The 17,253-nt window shown below is 44.4% G+C and overlaps 1 protein-coding gene across 2 annotated transcripts in view; it reads left to right on the forward strand.

Moving 5' to 3' along the window:
* gxylt2 (glucoside xylosyltransferase 2) overlaps positions 1 to 15,168 on the forward strand; it is a 16,573-nt gene extending 1,405 nt beyond the window's left edge. Inside the window, exons 2-7 of one of the 2 annotated variants that reach the window (XM_088339097.1) lie at positions 4,979 to 5,147; positions 6,889 to 7,020; positions 9,761 to 10,012; positions 11,208 to 11,331; positions 12,843 to 13,015; positions 13,984 to 15,168. In XM_088339097.1, the coding sequence (XP_088195223.1) occupies positions 4,979 to 5,147; positions 6,889 to 7,020; positions 9,761 to 10,012; positions 11,208 to 11,331; positions 12,843 to 13,015; positions 13,984 to 14,154 (1,021 nt within the window). In that variant the 3' untranslated portion in view covers positions 14,155 to 15,168. The remainder of the gene's footprint in view (positions 1 to 4,978; positions 5,148 to 6,888; positions 7,021 to 9,760; positions 10,013 to 11,207; positions 11,332 to 12,842; positions 13,016 to 13,983) is intronic. The other variant, XM_088339098.1, reaches the window with a different exon arrangement.
* The last annotated feature ends 2,085 nt before the right edge of the window (positions 15,169 to 17,253 follow it).

Consider the following 17,253-nt stretch of genomic DNA (forward strand, 5'->3'; position numbering starts at 1 on the left):
GGGGCAAAGGGGCAAAAACGTAAACGGGTTCAGAAAAAGGTCGGCATCAGACGGAGAACAGGGCACGACAGAGTCAGGAGCCACAAAAGTTTGCCTAGCGTGTAGCGTAAGTTCACAGATGATCCGACAAATGTTGAGAGGAAAGCGGGGCTTTAAAAAAGAGGAAGCAGCCAATCGGCGTCCGCGACTGTTGGCGCCAATGGAGCAGACTCGGGTGCCCCGCATCAGTAAACGATATTGGAGCATTTGATACTGTCACGAACCAGGAACGGAGACGGGACCCAATAGCGCTCGTTTTCTCAGTTTTTATTGATAAAGAGGGAGAGTAGGGGTGGCTTCCACGATCCGCGGATTGACGAACACGGGTAGCAGGTGGCGGGAACGCGGAAGTGGCACTTCCGTGACGATCGAGGAGGATCGGAGACAGGCGGGAATAGCAAGTCGTTGGCCGGGGCTGGAGATCAAAGGCGGTGTCGAGTTCGTAAACGAGGTCGGTAGCAGGAGGCAGGCAGGACAAAACAGGTCAGGTAACAGGCAGGCAGAACGGGGCGAAGTCAGATCCGGAAACAGGTCGGCAACAAAGATCAGGCAGAAAAAAGCAGAGCAGGAACGGAGTCGGAGGAAAAGGCTTACTGAGCTGAAGGCAACCATTTCGCATAAGGATCTGACGGCTTCCTCTTGGAAGCCGGGGGTTCAAAAAGAGAGTGTCAGCCAATCAGCTGTCCGGGCCGTTGGCGCCAATTCAGCCCTTGCAGTTGCTCTCAATCGGCAATCATGACAGATAAAACCAATAGCAGGCAACGATCTAGTTTGAATTGTATCATTTGCTTTTGAGTGGCACGGTGGCAAAAATGCTGGAAAAAAAAAAGTGAAAATGTTACGCGGGGTGGCCGTGTCCTTGGGCTCTACGGTTTTGCGACGATATTCCGGCTGATTTTTGCCCTTAGCCAGTTTAGCATCCCTTCTAATGCCAGACTGCTGGTCGAGAGGCTCGTGCTGAAGAAAAAGAACTCTGCGTTACCTCCTCTTCAATGTGTGCTTGCCGGCGATAAGAGAAAATAGGACGCGGGCGGGCAAAAGCATGCTTTCCGAACCGCCAAACGACGAGAGACGAGCCACCGTGTCGAACGCGTTCCCTCTCGCGACGGCTTAAGTCATTTTTCGGAGAATATTCCGCCGATTTTCCCTGCATCTCTCAAGATGGCGCTGTTTTTAGGTCTCGATCCGGCCCGACTAGAGTAGCGCACGACATAAACGGAAGACACAGAACCGTATCGATAGGGTACAGGAGGGGTGTCAGACTCGTTTTAGCTGGAGGGCCACGCGGAAGGGAAAAACAACTTGCGCTGGGGCCGGACGAGTAGGTTAAAGAGAAGCAGGTAGAGAGAGAAAGCGAGTAAAAGAGAATGAAAGGGAGAAAAAGGAAAATAAAGAAAAAAGTAAGAGAGAGTGAATAGGACAAAGGGGAAAAGATGAGAGAAAATGCAATGGAGGGAGAGAGAGAAAGACAGAAAAATGAAGAGAAAGAGTAAAAGAGAGAGTGAAATGGAGAAAGAGAAAAAAATAAGAGAGAGAGAGTGAAGAAGACAAAGGGAGGAAGAAGAGAGAAAACAGGAGATAGAGGGAGAGAGAAAGAAAGTGACAAAGAGAGAAATAGGAATACAAAAAGAGAGAGAGAGATGAAATACAGCTACAGTTCCTTTTGGGGTGCTGTCTGGCTTTCTTTAAAACTGCAGCTCATATTTGGACCTTTTTCTCTTAAGCTTTTCTCAGCCGCGTTAAATTCATTGGTCCCAAAAAGGACTTCATTGGCATTAAAATCCATTATCCTTAAATCCATTTTGCTAAAGTCGTAAAAATGCGAAGACTTTAAAAACGGGGTACGCACTGGTACTTGAAATGCTTGAAAATGTTGTGTTTTCAAGGTTTAGAAAGTGTTTGAATTTTGTTTGGAGTGCTTGTAAACACTGGAAATAGTTGCCATGTTTCCCAGGAGTCTAAATCAAATGACCACGCAATAAATGACGAAAAATAAATCATGTCTGCTTAATAAAGACGCCGACATGCCCGATCTGGTGGCTTTGCTTTGCCATTGCATTTCTTCTTCCCTTGTGAAGAAACGGCAGCTCGCATGAGTTTGCACGCCGTTGTCATGTGAAGCATCTTTGCCTCATACTCAAGAGCATTGGTTAAGGCAGGGGTGTCAAACTCATTTGAACTCGGGGCCACAGAAAGAGAGAGATGGAGAGAGCATGAGAAACAAAAGAGATAAAAAGAGAAGTCGTGAAAGAGGAGGAAAGAAAGGGAGCGGAAGAAAGAAATCCAAGGAGAAATAGAAAGACAGAAGGAGAGAAAAGAGAAAAGAAAGCGTGAAGGGTAGGAAGAGAGAAAGAGAAAAGAGAGAAAAGGAAAAAAGGAAGTTGGAGCGAAATAAGTTAAAAAGGCATAGAGAGAGAAAGAGACAAAGAGCAACAAAGGAAAAAGAGACGGAGAGTGAAAGCGACAGAGACAGAGAGGGGTGAAAAAGAGGGGGAGAGCGAGAGAGAGAGAGAGAGAAAGAAATCCAAGTACAGTGTCTTTGTTGGAGGCACCTGGCTTTGGCAACATCAAGTTGACATATTTCAACCTGCAGCTTGTTTTTCTCTTGCTCTTCTCTGAGTGTTGTCTCGTGGGCCGGATTCAATCCCTTAGCGGGCCTGATCCGACCCGCCGGCCGCCTGTTTGACACCTGTGGGTTAAGAGATCAAGTTTCCCAGGTACTGTACTGGAGAATTTGGACAAATGTCTTTGAACTTGTCTGGAAAGTGCTTGAATTTGGCCATGAAAAAGGTGTTTGAGATTTATATTTGTTTGAACTGAACAGATTTTTTTTTTCCTGCATCCTGATCAAAATGCTTGATGAACGTAGCCGAAGGCATTGGAAGAGTCTTAAAAAGTCTGCTTATAGCTGCAGGAACTCCATTTTAGTGAGCTTGGAATCCGCCAGCCATTCCTTTCAACTGTTGAGCTTTTGAGAAACGCGCTAAACGGAAACAGACTCCATTTTGCCGCCGACTCTGCATTTGGCACAGCGTCCCTTCTCTCTACCGCTCCGCTGAGTTTTGACAAGTTCCAGATGTGAGCCAGAACGGGTTTTCCATTCAGTTCTGAAATCGGCCCAATGACGTTCGCGGTTCGTCTCGGAGGCCACCTTCTCATTTTTTCACCGGGTCCGATGATTTCTATTCTCCGAGCTGAAACTTGCATGAGCTATTTTGGCCTCCTCCAAACATGACAAGTGACAAGATAGATAGATGGATAGATAGTTTATTCATCCCTGTAGGGAAATTCACCCTTCCAGCAGTATCCTTGTGTTAAAAATAAAGTAAAAGAATACAAAAATACCCAATGTAATGTCTTGATAGAGTATTTAGATAGTGCTACATAAAATACACACTGTCATAAAAATACGATACTATGCAATGTGGGGGTGGGGTTTGATGTGGGCTTTTACTCCCCTGGGTGGAGTTGAAGAGCCTCATGGCATGAGGAAGAAATGATCTCCTCAGTCTGTCAGCGGAACAAGACTGTGACAGCAGTCTGTCGCTGAAGCTGCTCTTTCGTTTGGAGATGATGCTGTGTAGTGGATGTGATGAATTCTCCATGATTGACCGCAGCCTGTTCAATGCCAGTCTCTCAACTACAGTTGTCAGGCTGTCCAGCTCTGTGCCCGCTTTCCTCACCAGTTTATTAAGATGAAGCATCCTTCTTCTTAGCTCTGCCTCCCCAACACGCTGTCGCATAGAAGAGGGCGCTTGCCACAACAGTCTCATAGAACATTTGCAGGAGCTTTTTGCAGATGTTGAATAACAGATTTAAATCAAGTGATGCGACATGTTGTATCCACGTAAACCAAGAGCAGGCTCGTTAGTAGAAACACTAAATTGAGCAAATAGGATGTGCATTTTGTGGCGTTACATTCAGTGGTCAACTGCAAAGTCTGTCAGAAAAGAACATTTCTTCTAACAACTGACGTGCATCTTTGTACGGCGTGCATTTCCGATATGTTTGTGCGGTACGGCCGAACGCTCCACTCACGTGTACGCGTTGAAGTTATATACTATTTTATACACTGTTTTATCTCACTTAAAGTCAAATATACTTGTCCTAAAAATGACTTCAGCCTTTGAGTGCGAGCTCTGGCAGAAGGGTGTCGTAAACCGCGCTTTGCGTTAGAATGTGCCGTTTGTTCCGTTCTGTGCAGATAACAATGACTTATCACCTCATCTGGGGGGGTTGGAGTGCGTGTCTTGCTCCATTCTGTCCGGAGGGCGATGACCTATCACCCCTCCTCCAATTCTTTAAAGGAGGATTAGGAAGTCTGCATCGGCAACAGCGTGGACCAATTGGCAGCAGCTTGGTCATGGGGCGTGAACATTTCATCACCATGTGTTATAACATGGGAAAACCCTGGAGCCCCCGGGTCTTCACGATTGTAATTTGGCACGGCAGAAAGACCCGATCCCTTCAACTCTTCGATTCGGCTAAATAAATTAATATGTGGACTATGCTCGTCGCTCGTCTCAATAATTTCTCCGACTTATGAACTTGATCCAACTGTAAGGGTTTGGACATGACAAGTGAAGTGTCTTCGGAGTTCGATTTCAGGCTAACAAATGTTAAAACCTCACAGCGTGTAGGATAGAGGTCGAGCGATAAAAGGGTGGGCGCTTGTATTTGGAAGTTGGACGGCTATCGGTATTGGCAATTTTATAACAGAGATTCTAATCGTGTAGAGATGCCTCGCTCTGTTGGAAAAACTCGTCCGGACGTCGGAACGTGTCGTCGACTATTTCTATCATCGATTTTCGATGAAATGGACGTCGCGGCATTCGTTATTTCGGGGCTGGCTATGCGACTCATTGGCAACACTGCTGTTAGCACGGTAACAAGTAGATGCTAAAGAGTCATGCTAACGGCGTTTCGGTGTCGTTTGGAGGTCTCGGCGGACCCAAGCGGAGGAAGCCATGCACTTGGCCATGGTGGCCTGCGGAAAACGCCTCCAGGAAACCTTGACGCTGCTCAAGTCGGCCGTCCTCTTCAGCTTCAAGAGAGTCAAAGCTCACATTTTCGCCGAGGACCTTTTGATACCGCAGTTTGAAGAAAAGGTGGGCCGCCGCCTCCAAACTCAATCCATAGAGCGGGGGTCTCCAAGGTGACGCCCCGCCCCAACGCAGTCCCAGTACCCGAGGACACGTTAACTATTTAGCAAGCTATCTAGCTAGCTTTTTACTTTTTTTTAAACTAAAATATCACCTTTTTAGATACTTATCAAGCTACCGTAGGTTACGGCCTCTTTTTTAGCTAGCTATTTAGCTTTCCATCTGGCTATTTACTTGGCTTTTTACTCCTTTAGCTAGCATTCTAGTCCCCCTTTAGTTTTATACCTGTTTACCTTTCTAGATATCTATCAAAGTACCTTATTAGTGATTTAGCAAGCCATCTTGATAGCTTTACACATATTTCCGTGCTTTCTAGCTCCAATTTAACCCTGTTTGCTTGCTATCAAGCTAGATCTTGGTTTCTTCTCTAGCTATCTTTGTTTTTAGCTTTCTATCTGGCTATTCAGTTAGCAATGTAGCATCGGCAGGTAAACATAAACCAAAGTCTAGGTAGCAGCCAACACAAATGTGGGAGCTGTTAGGGGAAAAAACTAGATTACAAAATTATCGTTTACCAAATTGTTCGGATGAGTTATCTGACTCCGTTAACCAAACACAAACTTTATTCTCCTAACAATGCATGCTCGTCTCCTTAATTTTAGGGAAACATATTGACAAGTGACAGGCTTTTCCACACGGGGGCAGATTTATTTTCTCAAATTATTTATTAAGTAAATTCCATCGAATTTTGCAGAATTATTGTCAAATTAGTCTAATTAGTCTTGTCGAGCCTCCCATCTCCCGTTCTCCGATCTGATCCCCCGTCTGTGTCTTTTTTTTTTCCGTCCTCCGTCTTTTTAACACGTTGGGGCATCGGCCACCCCCGTGGGCGTGCTGACCGGTGCGTCACGAAGGCCCCCCACTACGTCTTCTTTCGTCATTATTTTCCCGGCTTAATTTTTGAAATCAACTTTAACCAAAATCACACTTTTGGTCATTTTTATCTGCTAACATTTTGGTCGCATCCCCGATTATCAGAGCTACGTTTGTGAATAAAAGAACATTTTGTTGGGAATTAATCATCAGAATGTAGCGTTTACCAAATTGTTCGAATGCGTTATCTGACTCCATTAACCAAACACGCACCACATTCATCCAACAATTATGCGCGCTCGTTTTTTGAGAGAGAAATGACCAGGCGGACCACAAGGGGGCAAATGTTGATTGTTCCTAACAGAAGACCTAAGTTTATCAACAGGAGACTGCGTTCCCCTCCCAGTTGCCCCGGATCATTTATACATTTCACAAACAAAGAAAAGACATCCCATTGGCTATGTGTAATCTGTCATTGACGTTAGCTTTCTCTTATTGGTCTTCCCCTCGCATGAGGGCGTGTCGGCCGGGCTCCGCAATCTTCGCATACCGGTGGCGCCCCGACGTCTGCCCTTATGCGTCTGGCCTGCTCCGTCAGCACTCGCAGGAATTCTGTTATCAGAAATACGTCTGATGCATTCCACACAGCCTCACCTTCCGATTTACCTTGAATAAAAACACAGTCAGTGAATATCTTTTTTGAGCTGAATACATGTACTTTGTAGTCAATCGTATAAAATCCTTTATAGTCAAATGTATAAAATCCTTTCATTTGCATTCCGACGAAAGCAGTTGACTGAATTCTTTCTATTCTGCGGGGTTCGCAGGCGTGTCGAAAAATGTGTAGGAAAGCCGATTGTGATTTGTGTTGCAGTTGGGCCAGTGGCCCGTTTGGGCCCGGGCCAAGTTGAAGTACACGCTTTACCCCATCAGCTTCCCGGTGGGAAACGCCGACGAGTGGAAGAACCTTTTCAAACTCTGCGCCGCTCAGAGACTCTTTATTCCGGTAAGGAGGATTTTCACAACATCGCATTTTCGTTCCTTTTCAAACTCCGGTGCGCTATATCCTCAAGCCGTGAGCATTTCTCCAGTTCTTTTTGTTGTCTTTGCACGTCGAGCCGTCTCGAGGAGCCGGTTTCATCGAGAGGGAACGCGTGCGCCGCATTGATTTCTCTTTCGGCTTTGAAAAATGAAAACGTTTCTCTTCCTGCGAAGCAATATTTGTCATTGTCCGCCTGACAATCGGGAAAGTCTCCTCAGGAGAGCGAGGGCCTTCGCTTAAGAATCAAAGCAAATCATTATTGAGGAACATGAATGCCTCCTATCTTATTTCGGCCGAGCTCCCCAGTGCCTCGCGCACATTACAAAGAGGTAGAGAGGACACACGACCAAGTTGCGCTACTAACTTCTGTAGAATATCCAAATCAATTCTAATGAAGAACATACATGCTTGGATTCTTATTGTGACCAAGCTCTCCAGTGCCTCACACATATTAGGGAAAGGTAGAGATGAGACACGACCAAGTTGCGCTACTAACTTCTGTAGAAAATCCAAATAAATTCTAGTGAAGAACATACATGCTTGGATTATTATTGTAGCCAAGCTCTCCAGTGCCTCACACATCTTAGGGAAAGGTAGAGATGAGACACGACCAAGTTGCGCTACTAACTTCTGTAGGAAATCTAAATAGATTCTGATGAAGAACATACATGCTTGGATTATTATCGTGACCAAGCACTCCAGTGCCTCACACACATTAAGAAGAGGTAGAGAGGAGACACAACCAGGTTGAGCCGCTAGCTTCTATAGAAAATCCAAATAGATTCTGATGAGGAAAGTAAATGCTTAGATCATTATTGTAGCCAAGCTCTCCAGTGCCTTACACACATTAGGGAAAGGCAGAGAGGAGACATGACCAGTTTACGCTACTAACTTCTGTAGAATATCCAAATCAATTCTAATGAAGAACATACATGCTTGGATTCGTATTGTAGTCAAGCTCTCCAGTGCCTCACACATATTAGAGAAAGGTAGAGAGGAGACACAACCAGATTGCGCTACTAACTTCTGTAGAAAATCCAAATAAATTCTAATGAAGAACATACATGCTTGGATTATTATTGTGGCCAAGCTCTCCAGTGCCTCACAAATATCAGGGAAAGGTAGAGAGGAGACATGACCTGGTTGCGCTAATAACTTTTGTAGAAAATCCAAATAAATTCTAGTGAAGAACATACATGCTTGGATTATTATTGTGGCCAAGCTCTCCAGTGCCTCAAACATATTAGGGAAAGGTAGAGAGGAGACATGACCTGGTTGCGCTACTAACTTCTGTAGAAAATCCAAATAAATTCTAATGAAGAACATACGTGCTTGGATTATTATTGTAGCCAAGCTCTACAGTGCCTCGCACACATTATCAAGAGGTAGAGAGGAGACATGACCAGTTTGCGCTACTAACTTCTGTAGAAAATCCAAATAAATTCTAATGAAGAACATACGTGCTTGGATTATTATTGTGGCCAAGCTCTACAGTGCCTCGCACACATTATCAAGAGGTAGAGAGGAGACATGACCAGGTTGAGCTGCTAGCTCCTATAGAAAATCCACGTCATGTTATCGGTCTGATAAATATCCTCCATCCCTATTGGATGTCGACCAATTGTGGGGCAGGCCGATTATCGGCACTGATATTTGGAAATTTGACTGATATGTATCGGCATTCTTATGTATTCGACAGGCCGATTGCTAAGACTCAGATGCAGCCAAACCTCTCTCTCCTTGGCTTCTACTTATCCCCTCCTCATCTCACTTTGGCACCCACCCCGCGCTTCCTGATTGGATAAGCGACGGGACCGATACATTTTCCTAGCTCTAAACACTGCAGACCGCAAAGAGCGGCATATCTGCAAACTCCTGGGTCCCGACAAGACCGCTGATAATATTGAGATTTCTAAAATTCCTGGAAGAAAAACGCGTGTGTGATTAAGAGATGCAAAAAGTGTAGTTAATTTGTTTTAGGAAAGAATGCTCAGGTAGAGACGGATATATTTGCTCTTATACTAACATGAGTTGGTCAATCAAGCGTGTAAGTTTGTGATTGAGAGCATAAAAAGCCTGCTAAAGCTGAAGGTGTAGTGATTAGCTCTTACCATAACATGAATTTGGCTCTAAAATAGGAATGGCCACACTTTTCACTTTGCGATCTTTATTGAAATTTCAATGTCCTATTTGTTGTAAGTTAATTTAAGTCATGTTTGCTGTAATGACATTTTTATTGATTGTAAAACAAAATCAGGGAGCTATTTAAGTTTTGATGTACCTTTATTCGAGGTGCTTCTAAGCCTTATTTGTTAGTTTTTGGTTGAAATGAAAGATTAGTCCTGTTCTGTCATAAATTCTCATTTCTTTACTGTTAAAGGTTTCAGAGAGCTTGATTTGAATCTTTAACAAATATTCATTATTTTTTGCACAATTCAAAATCTTTAACACTCATTTTTAAGCGATTGCAGGAAACGAATATCGGCTCCAAAAATCGGTTATCGGCTTCCTCTTAATACTCGTGATTGGTATCGGTATCAGCCCTGAATAAGCCATGTGTGATGATCCCTGATCCCCACGATGGAATAGTGGATGTTTTTCTCCCACGACCCAAATTCGAGACGAGCCACTACGTCAATTGATCTCTCTAAATAGCTTTCGGAAGTCCATTTGACTTCCGTATTGACTTTTCATTGTCCTTCAGGTGATCCTGAAGGACGTGGACGCTGTGCTGTACGTGGACACCGACTCCGTGTTCCTGCGTCCGGTGGACGATCTGTGGGGGGCGCTAGCGTCCTTCAACGCTAGCCAGCTGGCGGGCGTGGCCCCCGAGCAGGAAATTGCCAAGATGGGCTGGTACAGTCGCTTCGCCCGACACCCTTTTTACGGCCATTCCGGCCTCAACTCGGGACTGGTGCTCATGAATCTCACCAGGATCCGCAACACGCTCTTCAAGGTGGGTTTGTACGGATGCTCGAAATCCTGGAAAATGCTTTCATTTTAATGTTGTCTTTTCGAGGTCAGGAAAATGCTTGAATTCTGAGTGAAGTGCTTGAAAATGCTTGAAATTGTTGCCATTGTCATGTTTCTTGTCCGCAAAACACAGAAAATATAGATTAAAACATTCACAGATCGACAAAAAACAAATTGTAAGATACAACATCTATTGTCCATCCATTATCTGCACCGCTTATCCACAGTAGGGTCGCGGGGGTGCTGGAACCCATCCCAGCTATCTTCAGGGGACACCCTCAACTTGTCGCAGGGGACACAGGGACAGACAATTTGCTCGCTCATTCCCACCTAGGGACAATTTGGACCAGCCAATTCACCTGACATGCATGTTTTTGGGAATGTGGGAGGAAACCGGAGTGCCCGGAGGAAACCCACTCAAGCATGGGGAGAACATGCAAACTCCGCACAGGAGGTTTGATCTCACGACCTCAGAACTGTGCCGCACACGCGCTAACCACTGCGCCGCCGTGCTGCCCGTAAGATGCAACATGTTTCAGCTTATTACACACTGAACCGATTTAAGGTCGAACAACTCAAAATCCCTGAAAATGCAAAACAATAAGATAGAGATAGAAAACATGAACTCTTCCGTGCTATGAATAAATACAATTCTATTTTAACCAATCAAGACACAGATCCTCTGAAAAAGCGTGAAAAGCAAAAGTTCAGAAGTCTCTAAGATTGAAAGTTAGAATTGACTCTGCTTCAAAGCAATCAATATCATTGAAATGATTCCAAATTGGGCTCATTTTCTGCTTTCTATACATAGAGGACTTTTTCCTTTTTGTCTTCCGTAGTGAACTCCAGTATTCCTCTAAAGCCCTTTCCTTGTTTGTAAACAGGTGAAAAGTAGCACAGCTGCACGTGCATCGTTGAGGCAGAATTCGTATCAGTTTACAGCAGCCCATTCACACAAAGGGATGGTAGATCATAGACAGGAACAGTGCTATCAGAAAAGATAGCGATTTTATTTTAGCCATCAACAAAAAACAACAACTTTCTTTCCATGTCTTAATTTCAAGGTACTTGAAACATTGAGCTGGAAAGTGCTTGAAAAGTGCTGGATTTTGGCCATGAAAAAGGTTTAGGAACACCGTCTTGACTTCTCGTTTGGCTGTCCCTCGTTGACGTTTCAGAGCAGCATGATTTCCGGCGGTCTCTCCTGGGAGGAGCTCCTCCACCCGCTCTACCAGAAGTACAAGAACCACATCACTTGGGGGGATCAGGACCTCCTCAACATCATCTTCCACTACAACCCCGGTACGCTCACAGACATCAGCCACTTTTGAACTCTAGATGACTTGGCAGATTTTCGACCGATGTGGGTTTCTCACGGCTGATACCGATAATTGGAGCCCATATTCATTTGCTGTAAAAGATTAAAAGTTGCCGTTAAGAACTTTTTAATAATGCAAAAATCGAATTTGTGTTATGGATTCAAATAAAACTCCAATGGCTGTGTGAAACCTTTTACAGTAAATTGGAATTCAACAAAGCTAAAATGACTTATCTTTCACTTCAACCAAAAACTAACAGTGCAGGAAATAAATTGTGGCTTAGCAGCAACTCAAACAAATATACATCAAAACGTAAATAGCTCCCTGATTTGTTTTACAATGAATACAAATTTCAATACGACAGACATGACTTAAACTTTAAACAAAAAGTGCATCGAAATTTCAACAAAGCTTGCAAAGTGAAAAGTGGCAATTCCTGTTTTAGAGCCAGATTGACTAATCCATGTTATGGTAACAGCTAATCACTTCACCTTCCACGGGCTTTTTATGCTCTCAATCACAAACTTACTCGCTTGATTGACCAACTCATGTTATGATAAGAGCAAATATATCCATCTCTACCTGAGAATGCTTCCCTCAAACAAGTCAACTACACTTTTTACACTATCTCTTAATCACACACAAGCTTTTCTTCCACAGAATTTTAGAAATCTCAATATTATCAGCGGTCTTGTCGGGACTCAGGAGTTTGCAGATATGCCGGTGTTTACGGTCTGCAGTGTTTGAAGCTATCAAAGTGTATCCGTCCCGTCGCTTATCCAATCAGGAAGCGCGGGGTGGGTGGCAAAGTGAGATGAGGAGGGGATGAGTAGAAGCCAAGGAGAGAGAGGTTTGGCTGCATCTGAGCCTAAGCGATCGGCCTGTCGAATACATAAGAATGCTAATACAGATATCAGTCAAATTTCCAAATATCCGTGCAATTTCAACAAAGCCTGCAAATTGAAAAGTGTGGCCATTCTTGTTTTAGAGCCAGATTAACGAACTCATGTTATGGTAACAGCTAATCACTTAGCCTTCCACTTTAGCGAGCCATTTATGCTGTCTCTCACACACGCTTGATTGACTCACTCATGTTATGATAAGAGCTAATAAATTAGTCTTTGCCTAAACACGCCTCTCTGAAACAGGTAAACTAGACAATTTACGCTTAATCGTTTTTCTATTGCGGACACAGACATATCAAGACAAGTTAGCTGTACTGACGCTCTCTTATTTCCTGCTTAAGTGGCTCTTCCTCTGGTCGCTTCGCCAAACCAAAGGAGTGGGGTGGGTAGCAAGGATAGAGGTGGAGGAGAGGAGCAAGACAGAGAGAGTTTTGGCTGCATGAGTTTTATTAATCTACTCACCGAATTAATTAAAAGGCTGATAGCGATATCCGTCAGAAACCCAAACATGGGTTCCGATGATCGGGACGCGTGATAATAGTTCGACCTCTTGTTTGTGCCGCTTCATTTTTTGTCTTTTGCTGGGCAGAGCGTGTTTTCCTGTTACCGTGCGAGTGGAACTACCGTCCGGATCACTGCATGTACGGCAGCAATTGCAAAGGAGCCGAAGAAAACGGCGTCTCCGTCCTCCACGGCAACCGCGGCGTTTTCCACAACGACAAGCAGCCCGCCTTCAAAGTCGTGTACGACGCAATCCGAGACGTAAGTGTCTTTCGGGGTCCGGCAATACCTCCTACGACCGCAGGGCCCCGACCCGGGTTCGAACTGGGCACAGATTTAGTCTGCTTTGCAAACTTTGCAAGTGGTCCTTTTATTGGCCGTAGTCGAGCTAAAATGCTCCAAATATTCGAAGCATTTCTGTGGACGACGTCGACTAATTGTTGCAGCCCTAATAGATGTATTCAGGAAGCCCCATTTTCTCATTTCTCAATTCATATCTCCCCCATGTCTGTTTTCCTTCTTGTCCAAGACGTTATTCGCACAGCCCTTTAATTATTATCATTGTTGGGAATTAACTATCAAAATGTAGCGTTTACCAAATTGTTCGAATGAGTTATCAGACTTCATTAACCAAACACGACCTACATTCATCCAACAATTATGCGCGCTCGTTTCTTGAGAGAAAAATGATCAGGCAAGCCGACGTTTCACACGGAAGCGGATTTTTTCTTGTCGGCTCACGTCTCCCCGCAAGATGGCGTCTCGGCTCCTCCCGTGGCCGTGCCAAGCAGTTGTTTGTGCCCAACGATCTCACAACACAGCGCCTTGTCGTTCTGCGTCATCAAATCCAAGAGTCCTGTTATCAAAATTCCCTGGACAAAATATGATGCACTTCGAACAGCCTGCCCTGGCATTGAACTGAAGCCCAGTGAATATCTATTGCATTAAACTCAATACATGTTAATATGTAGTCAATCGTATAAAATCCTTTATAGTCAAATGTATAAAATCCTTTATCATGAAACACTCGGATAAATGTTCACAATCCCATCCAAGGTGTTTTCCCCAAAAGTCGTGTTTACGTGACCGTAGCGTTTGATGTCTCTGTCTCCCGGCTGAGATGAAACAAGCCCGACAACAAATATGGCTAATGAACAACACATTTGTTTGCGCAAGTAAGAAAAAAAACCCAAAAGTTTGGTCATGACGAAATGTTGTGTTTTTTGCAGTTTCCCTTTGAGGACAACATGTTCCAGTCGCTCTTCTTTCCCATCCAGACCAAATTCCTGGACACGGTTAACACTTTGTGCGGTCGCATACCGCAGGTCTTCCTCAAGCAGATGGAAAAAACCATGAGGAAAGTCTTTGAGGAGAACGTCATCCGACACGTCAAGCCGTGACGACGATCGGATGTCGGCGGGACCGTCGCCGGGACGGTCACCGGGACAGTCAGGAGCCAGGAGGCGCCGGCCCATAGCCCAGCGGTTTACCGTGACGTCCCGAACCGAGCATATTTGGCGTACACAAACGATGTCGTAACCATTGTTATATATAGAGCTACTCGCCTTCAGCGCTGTTAGGGCAGACAGAGACACAAAAGCCTGCGGGAAGTGGAGGCGGACTCGCTAGCTACGTGAACAGGAGGCGGTGTAACCCTGGGCACAAAGATTTCCATCTGCCGCAGGGACGTCCAACTTTTGGCCTAGCGTGTGACGTCATCCACTCCGCTGTGGCTAAACGACAACACAGCACCCCGAGGCCATCCTGTTAATAAACAACAAAAGGATACTGCTGGAAGTGTGAATTTCCCTACGAAGATGAATAAAGTATCTGTCTATCCATCCATCTATATAGTGGTAACTCGGTACCCATGCTCTTATCGGTTCGGAATTGGTATTCGACCAGGCATTTTTTGGAGCACCAAATCCCTTCTTCACCCATCAGGAATAATGGTATTTATTTTTATACATTCCATAAGAACTGAACTCATTATAAAACGTGTACCCAAACAACAATAAATACAGCATTCTTTTGTATGTAACATTTTTATTGACGTCAAAACAAAACTCAAAGTTTGGGTGACTGTTATACACGAGTATATTATCATATTAGCCAAACCATTGATCGTTCGAAACGATCTCAAAACATTGAATAGAAGCGCAACTCTCATTTTGAGTTGAGAATCTACATCTCCCGAACGGAAGGCGTCCCTCCCTGGGCCGGTCCAAATGGATGGGAACCAAGAGGAGATGCCAATTTTTTTTCTGCAACTTTCCACAAAAGTCCTCTTGGAAAGGAAAGGCTTCGTTTAATTTGCAGCACGTTGTGTTGTGATGATGAAACTCTTGTCAGTATTCAAACCACATTGTGATTGAACTCTTAAAATGTCTTTTGGAATAAAACATTCAAAAGGATCTGTGTATAAATTGTTTCAAATACAATTGTAAATAGTCTCATTTCATTAGCCGCACCCCTTATCCTGATTAGGGTCGCGGGGGTGCTGGAGCCCATCCCAGCAATCATCGGGCAGTGGACAGAGGACACCCTGAACGGGGGGCGGCAGTAGCTCAGGAGGTAGAGCGATCGTCTTAGGATTAAGGGATTCCAGTTCGAATCCCGGCTTGTCCGTGTTACATGTCGAAGTGTCCTTGGGTAAGACATTGGACCCCCAATGACCCCCAATAAGCAGGTTAGCGCCTTACATGGCTGCAAGGCCGCTATTGGGAAATGCGAAGCACACTGTAAAGCGCTTTGGGAAGTCTTTGACTTGAAAAGCGCTATAGAAATGCAAATCATTTCATTTTTCATTTCAAAAGAAAGTCTCACTTGTCTCATTAATAGAAATCCAAAATCATGTTTCAGATTCAGATCTACTTTATTGTCATTCTAGTACACGTCTATACAGAACGAAATGTCGATACATCTGACCCGCACAGTTTCCTTGAATGTACAGATAGAAATCAAATGTTTGAAGGTTTGTATTGCCGGCAGCACGGCGACGCAGTGGTTAGCGCGTGTGCGGCACAGTTCTGAGGTCATGAGATCGAACCCCCTGTGTGGAGTTTGCATGTTCTCCCCCTGCTTGCGTGGGTTTCCTCCGGGCACTTCGGTTTCCTTCCACATTCCCAAAAACATGCATGTCAGGTTAATTGGCCTGTCCAAATTGTCCCTAGGTGGGAATGAGTGAGTGAGTTGTCTGTCCCTGTGTCTGGCAACCAGTTGAGGGTGTCCCCTGCCCACTGCCCGAAGATAGCTGGGATGGGCTCCAGCACCCCCGCAACCCTACTGAGAATAAGCGGTGCAGATAATGGATGGATGGATTGTCTTGCATGCATCAATTTGTTGTCCGTTTTACATTTCCAACAATTAGTGACGTTATAAATGTTCCACCAAAATATTCACAGCTGAAATGACACCGTATTTTTTTTTATTTGTGTTTTTATTCTAAACAAACAAAAAGGCACTTTGTCCACAGTGGGGATGATATTAGACTGGAAAAGGGTTCAGGAAACGCCTTGAATTCCTATGGTCCTGTGTGATTACTATTTTGATATATTTTTTTTAATCCTTCAGTTCCAGCACCCTTGGACCTTCACGAGAACTAGATACATTCCAACCAGTTCAGTTCGGCGGTGGTGATAACAAATTGCAAAAATAGCGGGGGATGGAAAGCTAGGCTTATTAGGTAATGCCTTTTCTGAACTTCTGCTACCTTAGATCAAAACAATGTCAGTACTACCTCTGTGTAATGGAAGTATATGACTATAAAACAAGCACGAAGTATAGGAACAATGAAATTGAATTTACCTTTGGAGGGCCATGACTCGAGCTGGTTGAGTGGTGTAGCAGGTGGATGAAGGGGTGAGAGATGGAAAATGCTAATGAAAACTGATTTTAAAGCTTCATGCCCTGAAAAGATTTCCTTGCTTTGATTGACTCCTTTTTGAATAACAGTCCTGACTTGTTGATTGAACTTGATGCAAGTCAACAAAGGGAGCTTCAGCTGTCTACGGATTTCTTTATTTCCATAGTTATCATCTTTAAGCTTCTCCCTTGAGCATTACTGCAAGACTCGGGACCAACAGCTAATAAATACAGAACAAAAATACAGTCGCACACGAAATTCTGAACGGAATGAATACAGAAAAGGCATTGTGGGAAGGATTTCAGCCAATAGCGTATCAGCATCTTCATGATGACTGGCATCACAGAACTCATAATACGCACAAACACTGCAAAGTTTAAATTTGGTAAAATGACTCTAAAATGAAAGTGCTCTCGAACATGTGTTGTAGATGTGGCATAGTGACAAAAATGTCATAAAAGGGGGCTGAAAAAAACATCTTCTGATTTGGAAAGTGAAAACGTCGTAATGCGGGGTCGTCGTATCCCGAGGATCAAACGTCTCATCTCATTAGCCGTACCGCTTATCCTCATTAGCGTCGCGGGGGGACTGGAGCCCATCCCAGTCATCTCCAGGCAGTGAGCAGGGGACACCC

The sequence above is a fragment of the Urocampus carinirostris genome, chromosome 6 (assembly GCF_059441175.1).
Source record: "Urocampus carinirostris isolate Australia breed hairy pipefish chromosome 6, RoL_Ucar_1.0, whole genome shotgun sequence".
NCBI lineage: Eukaryota > Metazoa > Chordata > Actinopteri > Syngnathiformes > Syngnathidae > Urocampus > Urocampus carinirostris.